The sequence below is a fragment of the Miscanthus floridulus genome, chromosome 16 (assembly GCF_019320115.1).
Source record: "Miscanthus floridulus cultivar M001 chromosome 16, ASM1932011v1, whole genome shotgun sequence".
Taxonomy (NCBI): domain Eukaryota; kingdom Viridiplantae; phylum Streptophyta; class Magnoliopsida; order Poales; family Poaceae; genus Miscanthus; species Miscanthus floridulus.
Window position 1 is genome coordinate 10,047,186 of NC_089595.1, and position 15,505 is coordinate 10,062,690.

Here is a 15,505-nt window from a genome sequence, read left to right on the forward strand (position 1 = left end):
AATAAATTCTATTAAGTTCCTAAAAATGTTGTCTATCTAATAGTATGGTTAGTTTATACATGTCTATGTTAATGCTAAGGTCTATTAAATCATTTGAAAGTGTTAATGTTATTTAGATTAATAATTATAGGAATTTTTGTGGCAAATTGGTAATAGCTTTGGCCATAAAAATATTATAGGAGGTTCATTAGATTATTATGTGCTCATTGTAATTTTTGTAGCCTTACAATAGGTTGAGAAATATGGTGGCTAAGTACTCCTTGTTGTAGTGTATATATTAAATCGGTGATAAGAATAAGGGTGCCTTTAGTGTTAAGATAATACGTGAAATGTTTTATACCTATTTAGTGGGAATAATAGGTAACTTAGCATCTTAGTCATTAGAGTTAGCTTAGTAGCTTGGTAGAGGTATTCTTATTTTAAGAGTTGTTGTTGTCGTATTACTAAGTGTTGCATCATCACTTCATGCATATAGATAACGAGTTGGTAGAGTTCGTGACGGTGGGCGAGCAGGAGTATGAGGAGATAATCGAGGAGTATGAGGAGGAGATCCTCATCTAGGAAGGAGCCTTGGAGCCATCAGTTATTGACCTTGCTAACACCCCTGCCTGCCCAAGGTAAGCCCCGGTGCATAACCCTTATTTTTTAATGATCACTGGATATATATATGTGTAATGTGCATTTATGTTATAGGCATTTTATGGAAACTACATGCATAGATATACCTACCTATGAGTCCTACTAGCATAGGTTGAGTAGCTGTTATGCTTAGGATTTTCGGTAGCGTGAGTAACCTGCCGTTACTCACAATAGGTGATCATTAGTATCACTCATGAAAAAATGGTGAAAGGAAAAATAGAGACCGAGCAGGGATGTGGTATGGGTATTGGTGGGTGTAAGAGGTTGTGTCCTATGGCCAACGGGGCATAGCTTGGTTACACTATTTTCCCCTGTCCGTGTTGATTAAGGACCGGCCGTTGCATTGGGTTCTAGGCAAGTCATAGACTTATTATCCTGAACACATACTTATGTATGGGCGCGGGAAGGCTCATTGTTCTCTTGTCATGGGTTCTGGCTCTTTTTGGACCGACTGATTGGAGGTGGAGATGGTGGAGGTCTAAGCACCACACTGAATCCAGGACTCAGGAGCGAGGGCTTAGAGTCCAAGTTTGGACGGGGACCTAGGCCCCGTGATAGGAGGGTAGTGGGTTGGTCTTGTTTGTGCCTAGGGTATAAGCGGGGCATGTGTTTCAGGGTACCTAACTGGGCACATTGATTCATGAATCACCGAGTGATTCGGTACAGCTTGTCTACAGTCTAGCACTGGAAGATGAAAGGTGGTGAAATAGAATTGTTTGCTCAACTCTTGCTTGAAGGTAGAACATGTGCTTACATAGCATGGTTAGATAAGGAACTAATCATGACTACCAATAATAAACATACATAAGGATTCACTATTAGTATTGCTTTCCGCAAAAAGGAAACCTAGCAAACCATAAAGCTCATCATATCCTTTGGAGTCGGGAAATTATTCCCACTAGTCGAATAAGTCTTGCGAGTACATTGTGTACTCAGTGTTTATTTATCCCTGTTGTAGGTGTGGCTTGAGGAGTAGCTGTTGTGTGAAGGATTCTTCTGGTGGGCACAGACGGATCCTTGTTTATTATCGATAGATGTTTATTTTAATTCCGCTTGTTTAAATTCCGCACTCTGAATATGGTTCTATAATAATGTATTTCTAAGAACTCTGGTTGTATGAGATGGACTAAGTATTGTAAACTCGTTCTCATTATTAGATTCTAGAGACAAAACATGGATTATTCGAGTTCTTCCTTAGGGTGTGCTCGATGGAATCTGCTCGATGTAGCTGGCTTTCGGGGTGCTTAGTGTCTGGTGGAAGACGAGCGCCTCCGAAGGTGTGTTATTTTGGGCGGTTCTGCCACAAGTTCCACCATGTCAACCAGACAAGATGGATATGTTAAAGAAGTGTTGGGTCAAGCACCCAACCAATGGATGATGCCTCCTTCGAGTGTGATGGATAGAACCAAACCTCTCTGAGCACCCGTAAGAGGGATCTCTTGCTTAGACTACACGAGGTAATTGATCGTATCTTGATAGATTGAAGCTGAATTCTTGAGTCTAAGTGGAAAATGAACTAGGGTCTTTGTGTTGGACTTCAGAAGGGATCCTCGGCCTAAACAAAGGTGACGTGTATGAGTGGGAGTCATGGTTGATGGTGACCTCCTGAGTTTGAGTTGGATCAGAGATTGAGAGGTGCCAAAACTTCTCGGTGAGTTGATCGAGCACGGTTGTCGAGATGTCTGGTGAAGCTTGAGGCACTAGGATCTCCGTGAGATGACTTTAGAGCTTGTCATTGTCGTTTGACTTGCAGATCTAGGAGCCAAAGATGAAGGTGATACTGAAAGGTCCTAATGGCTAGAGGGGGCGTGAATAGCCTAATAAAAAATTCTACAACAACACTTACCAAAATGGTTAGACAATTATGAGGCGAAGCAAGTGTTGTGCTAGCCTACTCAAAATGCAAGCCACCTACCACAATTCTAGTTTAGATAGTATCTATTCACTCAATAGCTATGACACTACCCTATGTTAGTGTGCTCTCATAGGCTAACTAAAGAGCCACACTAACCAAGCAAGCAAGCTCTCACAACTAGCTACACTAAAGAGCTTGACAACTAGTTTGTGGTAAAGTAAAGAGAGTGATCAAGAAGGTTATACCGCCGTGTAGATGAATGAACCAATCAATCACAAGGATGAATAACAATGAAGACCAATCACCTCAGAATCAATGATGAACACAATGATTTTTTACCGAGGTTCACTTGCTTGCCGACAAGCTAGTCCTCGTTGTGGCGATTCACTCACTTGGAGGTTCACGCGCTAATCGGCTTCACACGCCAAACCCTCAATAGGGTGCCACACAACCAACACAAGATGAGGATCACACAAGCCACGAGCAATCCACTAGAGTACCTTTTTGGCTCTCCGCTGAGGAAAGATCAAGAACCCCTCACAATCACCACGATCGGAGCTAGAGACAATCACCACCCTCCGCTCAATGATCCTCGCTGCTCTAAGCCGTCTAGGTGGCGGCAACCACCAAGAGTAACAAGCAAATCCCGCAGCGAAACACGAACACCAAGTGCCTCTAGATGCAATCACTTAAGCAATGCACTTGGATTCACTCCCAATCTCACTATGATGATGAATCAATGATGGAGATGAGTGGGAAAGCTTTGGTTAAGCTCACAAGGTTGCTATGTCAATGTAAATGGCCAAGAGTGTAAGCTTCAACTGGCCATGGGGCTTAAATAGAAGCCCCTACGAAATAGAGCTGTTGTACCCCTTCACTGGGTACTGATCGGGGTGACCGGATGCTCCAGTCCTACTGATCGGACGCTGAGGACGCCCGATGGCGGCCACGTGTCATCTGCGTTCAACGATGATCGTTTGATCTCAATGGTCAAAATGTTGACCGGATGCTCCGACAGAGCTGACCGGATGCTGGACCCTCAGCGTCCGGTCGTTTATAGTAAGGGTCCAAAACGTGTTTTTACCGACCGGACGTGTTCGGTCATGCTTGACCGGACCCTGCCAGCGTCCGATCACACTGTGACTTCTTACTGTGCTGACCGACAACACGACCAGACGCGGCCCTTTAGCATCCGGTCGTAGAACGACCCAGCATCCGGTCGTTTGACTGACGCCAGCGTCTTCGCTGCTACACCTGACCGGACGCGCCGGTCCAACCGAGGCCAGCGTCCGGTCACTTCCAGTGACCTCCGTCTTTTCTGTCTAGGGCGCCGGTGGAGTTACTTACCCTTGCACCTAAACTTCACCACCCTTGATCAAATGTGCCAACCACCAAGTGTATCACCTTGTGCACATGTGTTAGCGTATTTTCACAAACATTTTCAAGGGTGTTAGCACTCCACTAGATCCTAAATGCATATGCAATGAGTTAGAGCATCTAGTGGCACTTTGATAACCGCATTCTGATACGAGTTTCACCCTTCTTAATAGTACGGCTATCAAACCTAAATGTGATCACACTCTCTAAGTGTCTTGATCACCAAAACAAAATAGCTCCTATGGTTTATACCTTTGCCTTGAGCTTTTTTTTTCTCTTTCTTCTTTCCAAGTCCAAGCACTTGATCATCATCATGGTATCATCATCATGTTATGATCTTCATTTGCTTCACCACTTGGAATGTGCTACCTATCTCATGATCACTTGATAAACTAGGTTAGCACTTAGGGTTTTATCAATTCACCAAAACCAAACTAGAGCTTTCAGATACCCACCAAGAAAATCATATCGTCGAGGTCCGCCGAGCTCTCGATCGTGAAGTCATCGAGAGCCCCTACCTAGCACGCCAACTACCGGTGTTTGATGATCGACAACCCATCACGGGGGTACCTAGGATGGTGTTCGAAGGGCTTCGGCGTACGCAGAACTCAACAGTAAACGCAAAGAGATGAACGATTTATACCGGTTCGGGCCCTCTTATTGAGTAATAACCTTTACGTCCAGTCGACGTGTAGCCTTTTGCGTTGGATTGATTATATGATTGTTAGGGTTACAAGGGGGTACACCGTACCTCTCTTTATATAGGAAAGATGGTAAGGGCACATATCTAGTTCTACTCAGTTACAAGAGAAGAGTTCTAATCCTATTATAGAATCTAACTTTCATAGTAAGCTGACTAAGTCAATCTAGAATAGCTTGAAGTCCATGCCACCTTGTCTCGTGTCCTTCAACAGATCATGGGCCATCCCAGGGGCCATCCAAGTAGTACCCCCGTGGGGAACTCCTAGGACCCTGGTCCATCAGTAATCAAAAGAGTAAATTTTATTAGAGGGTCTTTAAACTATTCTCAGCATTCTCATCTAGTTTATGGCACTATTAAAATACATTTTTGGCCCCTAAACTTACTAATTGTACCATAGGAGGTCCTAATCCACCTTTGTTAGTCCTATTCCCTAATTGAGTTTGGTTTGCCTTAGGAGATCTTTTGAGGGAACCAAGCCACCCCGCAACTCGTGTACCGAACCCTTTTCTACTAAAGCTTCTCTGTCAAGAGTCATTATCTCCTCATCGTCGCTTAACCCACCTTGGTCATTTCTAAGTCATGTTGTTTTTGTCTGGCCTGATCTTCGTAACAAGTTTATCTCTACTCTTACCACCTCGTCGAGTGAGCCTCTTGTTTCTAACTTTTCTATAACACTAGTCAAACCTCTATCATGTCCCCTCTGTGGTTCCATCAATTAAATCTCTCCTTTCATACACCTATTTTGTCATTGTATCTACTACCTTCCTAAGTAGGTTCGTTTTCCTATATTTGGACAATAAGCCAATCCTGCCAACCACGATGGTTATTGGATCTTACAAGTTGCTAGCTTTTAATCTAACCTCATTGTCTTCTTTGCTTGTGTGGTAGAACCGCCTAATCTAATGCCTCCCAGGAGTACTTGTCTTCCATTAGACACTAAGTACTCAAGGGAGGACACTAAATTACACAGTTCCGTCAGGCACACCTCAGGGGAGAACCCAAAAATCCACATTTTTCCATCAGGATGGTTTGGAGTACACCTTAAGCTCGTCCTCACAATATGTGATCGACCTATATATAGTCCCATCCTGGCACCACATATGCCATAGGCCAAGCGCTGCCCAAGAAACCTTTGGAGGTGAAGAATCGTGGAATTCTTGTCTATTATCCTTCTTTCAATTCTTGAATGTCCATTCTTGTCTTGGTTTTATGCTTTACTTTTGTTTGGGTGCAAGTGTGGCAACTAAATTCCTTACTTTTTGCTAGTGTGTGCTTAATTGTATGTTTTTATATATACCGTTTGTAAGGACGCCTTTTCTTAATGTGATGATGAGCTTCCCTTTAGTTGCTTACCTCATAGGTTGTGTCAATCATTGGGTGAACCTCTCGGTAGACTTGCTTATCATGTTCCTCTAATGCTCTTCTATGTTTTCATCTAAGGACATGTGTAGCATGATGGCCCAAAAGACTCAATCTTAGTGTGTTTTTCTAGTTCTAGGCTTAATCCATCCAACGGGCGAGTAGAATTACACACAAGTTAAGATTATTGATTTAAGTTTTTAGAGCCTAGTTCACCCCTTTCCCTATTGGGGCATTCAATCCTTTCATCATAACATGGAGACGAGAGAAGAACATCACATGGGGTGAAGAAGTAGGGTTTAATAAGGAATAAAAGGGTGAAAGATAAAAGGTAGCTTGATTTGGTATGACTAAATCCCCTCAAGGCCTCAATCGACCATGGCCCTTGATATTTATAGGTTCAGGAGGTCGTGCCCCATAAAGAGTCGAATCTCTTACAAATATCATGTCAAAATACGACTCCTTACTCGAAATTGGTCGTCAAAATTGTCATGTTTTGGAAATTGGCCTAAACAGTTTCCTCGGGGGTGGATCTTCAAATGGACATTGCTACTTCATCCAGAATCCAAATTTGGCTTTCCACATATGTATTTTTCTCATCTCAAGAGAGTTATGCGATTGGATAAAGTTTCCAAAACCATCTTGGCCATTTTTCTAAGGAATAAACCTCAGGTCTTGTTAATTTCAAGTGCGAACAACATCAATCTTAGTGGCGTTGGATCAAATCAAAGAGAAACAACTTGCTCTTGGTTGAAACATAGGAGGAACAAAATATGGATTGAAACAAGCTAGCTCCAATAATCCCATGGTAGCATGAGCCATGGGGCATCCTTATAGGCGATGTGCTAGGTCTCCAACATCTTTATGACCTGATCATGGTGTTGTCACAGAGCATGATGAATGGAGTTGACGTTGGATGGGTCGAGGTTTCCCAAGCCATTAATGTGTGCTACTCATGCTCCATCACAGTGGTCTATTAATGCTTGTTGGCGATCTAGCATGAAGGGACTGGTTAGTCAATGGATGTGGCACATGCGAGACAGAAGAACTCACTAGAGTTCCTGGGCATGTAGGAGATCATACATGAAGCGCCTTGTGGAATGGTGGAAGGTGCCAAGGAAGCAACACTTCCTCCACGGCTTTTTGGATAGCCTCACTAGACTAGGTCGTCTTCTTCCACCCCCATGTTGTTATCAGAGATATGACATGACGCGTCCTCCTCCTGTCGCCGCCGTCGGGATCATCTAAATATGTTCCCTTGAGTCCGAGCGAGGCATCAAATTCCGAAGCATTCTTCGCCACTCTCGGTGGTGAGGTAAGAGGCATCGAGAGTAGGAGGCGACGACAAAGGCAGCGGCGACGAAAGGCAAGAGTGAGCCAAGATCGCGGTGCGCGCCCTAGCTAGGTAACGGGGAGGAGGCAAAGCAGGTGACAATGGAGGCATACAACGTGGCATGGATCCAATTTTATGCATATGACTATTGTGATATATAACAAGGTGACAAAAAGTTGCAGCGGACTTTCAACCCGGAGAAATTGTAATGGCATCCGCCTATTATACTGTGTGTGTTTCCACGGCTCTAGCTTTATTTATTTAAATAAAACTAGCAAACATGTCTGTGCGTTGCAATGAAAGAAAAAAAGTCTATGTAATAGGAGGAAACGAGAATGAAAATGCTACATATCTATTTATTTTTTACACTTATATCATAAAATTAAAAGGCTATAATGTATTTTATGAGGTTCATGACATCAATAATATAATAAGTTAATATTATCAATTAATATTCTCCTATTAAGTATGTTTCGAATTAAAATAGTTGGTAGATCTTTTTTATTCCTTTGTAAGCCACAAAATTATTTAGTCATAATAACTTTAATTTTCATACTATTCTTGTCTTGGTTGAGTTGGATATCGAGTTTCATGATTTCTTTTGAGGACCCAAAAAAATATGTGATTCTCATATATGATAAAGTTGATATGGAATTAGTTATCATCGTGTGAAGGACTGGTCTATGTATTCATGATTACAGTGGAGATCTCTCTTGATTTTCACATAGCAACCCTCATCGAGGATTACATTGGTATATGTACAACTTGGAGATATGTTTATTTTGATTATATTTGATAACAAACTATTTAAAATTTTAGTTCTCGCTTTAATTAGTTATTATTTTGATTAGATTGGATAACAAACTATTTAAAATTTTAGTTCTCGGTTTGATTAGTTTGACCATCGGCTGATCCAAGTTCTAACGATAACAATAAGTTTCGTTCCTTAAGAAACTACTTTAAAAATTTAGTGTCCGAAATATTTTTTTATTAAGAAAAAATTAAGGCTTCAACGATATATATTGATTATGTATTTATTTATATTTGTATAAGAACAAATAAGATACTCTAGAAAAGGAAAAACAAAACAAAAAGAAGTATGGAACGGGGATGAAACGGAATGGAGAACAGAGACATGGACGTTCATTCACGGAAAAGGCAAACCAGAAAAGAGGACGGAAGAGGGAAAACAAATACGCTGTCCAGAGAACGAAACATAAAACGCGGTTACAATGCGGCGAACCTTTGTTACTAATACATCCGAATATGAAAACAAATCGGAAAAAAAAATATGTAACCGGTGAGGACTCAGCTTTGGTTCGTAACGTCGGAAAAAGTAAAAGTCCGAACGCTATCAGGAAAAACAGGAAAAAAAATAAAAAAGACCAAAAATAAGAAATTCTTGATAGTTTAATATCAGAAGTAGATTTCTACTCTTATCCTCATGTATTTGGATTAGGATTAGGATTTGTATTCAGGCTACTCAGGTCGGAGGAATATATTTAGATTAGGATTCCTAACTATCCACGTTGTCTAAAGAAGCCCGGCATACGTCACGTATAAAATAGGAGTGTTGTCATGTAGATAGTCGAATAGATATATATAGCTTCCAAATTCTATAGTTAGTTAGGGGAGTGTGGACGAAAAAGATGACTAGAAATTTTGTCACTTTATTATTAGGGATGACTCTATGGAGCTAGCTAATTAAGGACGATGACCGAATCTTGGAGGTGGTGGATCGAAGGTATTAGGGGTGTGGCAAATAAAGTGCAGCCACGCAAATAATTAGGATATAATTAAGCAGAGCAGAAGAACAAATATAGCAACGAAACTAGTATAACGCGGATGGGAAGGTAAGCTAGCTAGCTAGCTTGGAGCGAGAATATTCTATCTCTGTTTGTGGCAGTTAAGTTAGTTGGTGCGTGTGTAGAATGGCGACCCATGCACGCACGGAAGCACTAATCTGAAAAGTTAGCCGGCCAGGTGACGACGCTTGCGTTACACATTTAATTTGCTGTGCTTTGCATGGAGAGAAGAGAGGGGCATGGAAGGAATATATATAGAATAGGGTCGTCCACAAAGTAACCAAATCAAGAGAGTAGAGGTACTCGTAGCTATTCGTCCCTCCGTCCTGTAATATAGCGCATTCTAGCATTCGAAATTTATCCTCAAATATAAGGCATTTTAGAAGATAGAAACTCATTTTGCATTAAATATTTTTCATTTATCAGCCAATCGTCACTAATCGTATTGATAATAGCATCTTATTAAGAAATAAAGTGAGGACATGTACGTTTTCTATGTTCTCTCTTAATCTATCCTAAAATTTCTAGAACGCAGGAGGAGGGAGTAGGTAGTACTAATAATATTGAAAATAATAATGGTACGTAACAGCAAACAAACGGACTGCATTTCGAATCGTGTAGTATAGTAATTTGCATGCTCAAACATGTTAGTAGTAAATTTGCAGGTGGATGCTATGCCTCCGATGCGATGCGATTCGGATTATCCTTTCCTTAAAGGACTTGGCTGCCCATGAATAATGCAGCAATTGCCGGCCGGCCTGCTACAGCTTTTGCGTTTGCTTCCTCCCCCCGTTGCTTGCATTGCATTTGCACTGGTTGCGTTGCGTGCACTGTTATATTTGTTATTTATTAATAATCGGCCGGGTTGAATAACGGGGAGAGGAGTCCGCCGGCGATGCATCACACGCCGTTGTCCTTCGTTCTTCCCAACATATGAAGCCATCGAGATTGATCGAGCAATTCCGATCGGCCCCGCAAGGAATAAACGACATACATATATATATATAGCTTGTAGCTTTGTTCTATCTATGTGTCTATCTGTGTCCGTCCATTAACGGCAACTACTCATGAACATGATCGATCTGCTTTGCCGCCAGAGCATCAGACATTGTACAGCTTTATGAGCTTCTTCTTCCTCTCTTCTTCTTAGCTTGCACCGTTTGCATTCCTCGTCCTCTAGCTAGAGGAAAACGTGCGCAAACAAAGCACTTGTTGCTTGATTGCGTCCCAAACTCGATCGATCCACCCGAGATATATAGGTAGCCAGGCCAGACCAGCAGGGGGAGGAAGAAGAAGAAGAGAAAGATCATTCATTCCTTCATTCATCGAGAATAAGATCGATCGAGAGAAGAAGATCGAGCTAAGAAGAAGCATCTAGCACGTAGCCAGCCAATCAATCCATCGACATGACGACGGCGATGAGAGAGATCGTCTTCTTCGACGTGGAGACGACGGCTCCGACGTCGGCGGGGCGGTGGTGGCTGCTGGAGTTCGGCGCCATCCTGGTGTGCCCCAGGAAGCTGGTGGAGGTGGGCAGCTACGACACCCTCATCCGCCCGGGCGACCTCTCCGTCGCCGTCACCAGGCGATTCACGGACGTCGAGGCCATCTCGTCGGCGCCGCCCTTCAAGGACGTGGCCGACAAGATATTCCAAATCCTGGACGGTAAGCAGCTAGCGTCGTTGTTTCTTGTTTGTTGCTGCTATGGGTTGCATCCAGCGTGTGTGGCAGATCCATGACTGAAGAATGCAAATACATACGTCCAGGCCGCGTGTGGGCTGGGCACAACATCCAGCGCTTCGACTGCCCTCGCATCCGCGAGGCGTTCGCCGACATCGGGCGCCCCGCACCGGAGCCCGCCGGCGTCATCGACTCCCTCAACGTCCTGGCCGCGGACTTCGGCCGCCGCGCCGGGGACCTCAAGATGGCCACACTCGCCACCTACTTCGGCATCGGCAAGCAGAAGCACAGGAGCCTGGACGACGCGCGCATGAACCTCGAGGTGCTCAAGCACTGCGCCACCGTCCTGCTGCTCGAGTCCAGCCTGCCCGACGTCCTACGCACACAGCAGGCTCGCCAAGCCGACGGCGCCGCGGTCACCAGGAAGATGGCGGCGCAGGCGCAGACCATCACAACGGCGCCTGCGACGACGACCATCACTTCCCCCTCATCTTCCACGACGCCGCCACCTAAACATGCTGTACACCACCACCGGCCCGACGTCTTGACGCAGACCAAGCTGCCGTTTACCCCTGTGCGCCACCAAGCGCCGCCACGCCCGGCGGGACCAGCAACTAAACCTGCACCTACGGCACCCCCCACCCCCTGCGGCAAGCGGAATAGCCTGGGCAAGGTGGTGGCAAGGGCCGTCGCCCAGCAAGCTGCTGCTGCTCCAAGCGCAAGCAGGCGCCCGGTGACGGCGACAGCGACGACGCCCTTCCACATGATCCTCAGGCACTCCAGGGCCATCCTCAGATGATCCATCTTTCTTTCTTCTTTGGATGATCAATGATGATGGATGCTTATTAGCTAGCTACGGAGAAGAAGAAGAAGATGGAGTTGCCAAATTATTATTATTTCGGCTGAAATCTGCTTTCTCCTATAGCTCAGCGAGAATGCACACTATTACTACTACCAGACTGAAGATTCATCGACTAGCTAGCTAATTGGATTCATTCCTAGCTAATTGGATTTCATTCCATTCAATTGTACAGTTCATCGATTTGATTTCATCCACGCACCTTAGTTTAACTGACTCCGTCAGATTTAGTTGTTCTACTTGTACATAGTTTGGTGTTGTATAGTTAACATAACATGTCATTCGACCACTTCATTTGTGCAAGAATAATTGATTCATCTGTATAAATTACTCTGAATAATTCTTTCAAGTGCTCTGTTCTCGGTCTGCATAATTGTTTCGAATGCTCTGTTCTCGGTTGCACATACGTGAAGGATTCCAGTTTGGGATTAATTGTTGCAAATGCTCTGTTCCCGGTTGCACATACGTGAAGGATTCCAATTTGAACCGGCTGATATTCCTCTCTCCAAGAGTGTCATCTAATACAAACATGATCCGTCGACAGTACCAATAACCAACAGATTATTCCATCTCAAAGCCTACGGCATCACCAGTCAGATATATAAACCGCACATATGCAGTTGTGCATATCACCAGTCAAAAATGTGCGGCACCGACAGAAAACGACTAATAAGAAGACCACCCGCTTTCAAGCTGCTCTCATCCTCTTTGAGAACAACTCCCTCCGTTCCAACTTACAAGCCCTTCTGGCTTTTCTAGGTGTCTAGAGAAGTCAGAACTTGTAATTTAGAACAGAGGGAGTACCATTCTTGCAGCATCCTCAGAAGCCTCGCAAGTGAAATAACAATGAGAAGCATGGTAACATAACTGAAGATGCATTTCAATTCACATCCAAATGCATGACGGTATTTACAGACACCCACATATGGACCCATCCAACCTTACTACATTTAGCAGACACATACAACATCTAGTACATACACCGGACACCTCGATCTATATTTACATCCGAGAGCTATGCTCCCTTCGATCATGCAGTTTCAAAAGCCACAATCACAAGGGGCACCAAACGCTCTGACTCGACTCCGACTTGACTCTTCAATGAGCAGCTAGCAGCTTATATAACGAAAGAAACTAGTTATATCCTCAGCTGGGCAGCGAAAATGTACAGGTTGCGGGGTAGCAAAACAGGGTTAGGTAGGGTCAATGCGGATCATCAGGCAAATGTAACTGCACAGTGAGGGGGCTCTTTGTTCCCGCAAGCAAAACCTTCGATTCTTACTTTCGGGCTGCTGGCCCCGCAGGTCGGAGAACCTACCTCAACTCTTCCAGCTGCCATTTTTCCAAAAGAACTTCCTAAAGGAGAAAAGGATGGTGTTTTCTTTCCAAACTGTGGGTCATTGATAACAGGGTTGTTAGTGCGTGCAGGAGGTGAGCCACAGAAAAAGGCCACCTGGCTGCTTGAATCAGTATCCACATCAGGGTCATTCTGAAAGAAGAGACAAAGCTGGGCATCATAATCCAGAAGAACAACATGCTGCAATACAGCACGTACAGCCTACTTAAATACCAAAAAAACATTGATATGGCAGCATACCTTGCTAAGGATGAGATCAACGATATCACAAGTGAGGTCTGCTCTATACAATGGGAGTGCCCTGCAATCGCAGAACACAAACAGTGTCAGCAAAAGGACCAGTCATATGCTTGGCTACAGCAATTATCGAGAAATTCTAGCATTCCCAGAAAAAACATTATGAAGTGATCTGAAATGTGGCAGGCAAAACACTTAATCTTATCCAACTAGTACATGTAACCGCATTCGACGTTTCTGTTTGGCTAATAAATGTGGACGAGTGCGATTGCAACGGATATCTGTCTATCAACAAATTTATGGAACAGCACATGTAACACTAAGTAACGTCTATTGCCTTTTTTTTTGCTGCTATATGCACATGTTGCTGACGGAAGCTTGTAAATGTCATGCGCAAAATCCTTGCCCCCATAAGTACTTCTGTTTTGTCGCCACATGTAACACTATCTGCTTTGTCCGTTAATGCTCAGCTTGTGGCCCCCAAGCTTATGTGAACGGATCTCTTGAAACATATAATGTTACATTGCATGAAAAATTTGGCGCGAAACAATAATACTATATCTGCTGCCCTTACTTGGAGCATACGCAAGAGACGGACTACCGATTGGCCTTCCAGATCTAGCAAGTATGCAGGCATTCAAAAATACGCAAACCTAAGCCCTAGCAATTGGCGCTCAAAACCTAGCAAGGATGAAAGTACATACAAACATGCAACATATGGCCTACCAGTTGGCGCTCAAAATCTAGCAAGTATGCAGGCATACAAAAATATGCAAACCTATGGCCTACCAGCTGACGCTGAAAATGTAGCAAGTATGCAGGCAGCAGGCATACATGAATATGCAAACTATGAGGCAGGTTCAACAAATTTTTATTCAACGTCAGTATGGTGCATGTAAGTCCGTGGTGGATAGAGGAGAGTGAAGAAAGAACTAACCCGTTAGACTTGGGGCTGGGCCAATTGAGGAGCTGTGGGCGGGAAGGGCGGCAAGGAAGAGGGCAGATGATGTCTATACGAGGCGCAGGCTGCACATCCGTCTGCCAAAACCTTGACCTTCGGTCAGGCATTGGTTCAGCCCTGGAGATCTGGTGGGCGGCTCCGGCGCCAAGCCTCATCATGTGGTCCATGCCCTCGGCAGAGGTGATTGTTGAGCAGCGGCTGGATTGACAACAAATTTTCAGGGAGGAACAGAAGAAAGCACAGATGAGGTATAAATTCAACCGACAGAACAAAGGTCAAATTACAGAAATTAACAGACTTGTGCTAGCCTAGCTCTACAGATTTATTAAACTTCCAGGGTGTGGCCCCAAAACAACAGGTCGTGTCCAACAAAACACATGTCTTCCTCTTTGATTCGATGGAAGCAGCACTTAAAAGCAGAACGCCTAGCTACCTCTTACTGATCCTCGTTTCCACAATTCATCAGCTTGCAATGAACTAATATGCAGAATACATCTATGAGAAAATCTTCCAACACAAACTTAATACCGGTTCCACAATCCATACATGCACATATGATGAGATTACAAGCTAAAAATATTTGATAACACAAGATCAGATAGGCAGACATTCATCGGTGGTCGGTGGTCATGTAACAAGATGCACACTGCGCAGGGGCACGTCCGATAATTTTTGCAAAAGAAGTCGAAGTTAATAGTAGGCATGACGCTAGATGTATGCTGCATAGAGTTGCGATTGGATCAGATCCGAATAGGAATAGGCAGATAGCTTAAGTTAGGGTTTGGGAGCTCGGTTTCGCACAGCAGGAAGCGAAGCGAAGCGAAGCGAACAGAAGGGGTGGGTGGGCATACGCATACCTGGTGGCTGCTCGGCGCCGGCGAAGAAGACCTGGGCGCCTGGTGTAGGGCGGCGACGGTCGCCCAGGCAGGCGTCGCAACGAGAGAGAGAGAGAGAAGAGATGAAGGGAAGAAGGCCTGAAGGGGAAAAAGCAAGGCGAGAAGAAACGGAAGGCAGGTGCAAGGGTGAACCTGGGCTGGGCTGGGCTGGGCTGCCTTTTCGTAACTGGGCCGCAAGTTTGTTTTGGGCATATACAAGCCATCAATCCCTTCCTCCCTGCTCATGGTTGATTGGTGACGTGGCAAAAAATTTGTCACCCGTCATGACGAGGTGGGTGCCCTCTACCACCATTGTTAACCGTCAGCACCCTGCGATCGACAATTGCCTCGCCTTGTCCTCTTCCTATGATCCATGCCGCACCACCGCTCTTCTTCCTTCTCTATCGTCATCTTAATTTCCATCTTCCTACGCCTTGGACCCATCCTTCCAGTGTCGTGTCTTGC

At 44.3% G+C, this 15,505-nt stretch overlaps 2 protein-coding genes across 2 annotated transcripts; one reads left to right on the top strand and one right to left on the bottom strand.

The window, feature by feature from the left end:
• Nucleotides 1–10,066: 10,066 nt before the first annotated feature.
• On the top strand, nucleotides 10,067–11,959 carry LOC136513971 (protein NEN4-like). Its single transcript, XM_066507949.1, has 2 exons — nucleotides 10,067–10,736; nucleotides 10,838–11,959. Exons 1-2 carry the CDS (start codon nucleotides 10,478–10,480, stop codon nucleotides 11,548–11,550), a joined length of 972 nt encoding a protein of 323 aa, XP_066364046.1. The 5' UTR covers nucleotides 10,067–10,477; the 3' UTR covers nucleotides 11,551–11,959.
• Nucleotides 11,960–12,475: 516 nt separating this feature from the next.
• On the bottom strand, nucleotides 12,476–15,134 carry LOC136513573 (uncharacterized). Its single transcript, XM_066507547.1, has 4 exons — nucleotides 15,023–15,134; nucleotides 14,142–14,363; nucleotides 13,208–13,268; nucleotides 12,476–13,099 (listed from the first exon to the last, which is right to left on the bottom strand). Exons 2-4 carry the CDS (start codon nucleotides 14,330–14,332, stop codon nucleotides 12,827–12,829), a joined length of 525 nt encoding a protein of 174 aa, XP_066363644.1. The 5' UTR covers nucleotides 14,333–14,363; nucleotides 15,023–15,134; the 3' UTR covers nucleotides 12,476–12,826.
• Between the last annotated feature and the right edge of the window lie 371 nt (nucleotides 15,135–15,505).

Excerpts from the sequence above, each read along its gene's own strand:
- LOC136513971 (XM_066507949.1), top strand. The coding sequence starts at position 10,478 with ATGACGACGGCGATGAGAGAGATCGTCTTCTTCGACGTGGAGACGACG. Across the intron at positions 10,737-10,837 it reads GATATTCCAAATCCTGGACG|GCCGCGTGTGGGCTGGGCAC; the intron begins GTAAGCAGCTAG and ends ACATACGTCCAG.
- LOC136513573 (XM_066507547.1), bottom strand. The coding sequence starts at position 14,332 with ATGGACCACATGATGAGGCTTGGCGCCGGAGCCGCCCACCAGATCTCC. Across the intron at positions 13,269-14,141 it reads CCCAGCCCCAAGTCTAACGG|GGCACTCCCATTGTATAGAG; the intron begins GTTAGTTCTTTC and ends CTGCGATTGCAG. Across the intron at positions 13,100-13,207 it reads TTGATCTCATCCTTAGCAAG|AATGACCCTGATGTGGATAC; the intron begins GTATGCTGCCAT and ends CTCTTCTTTCAG.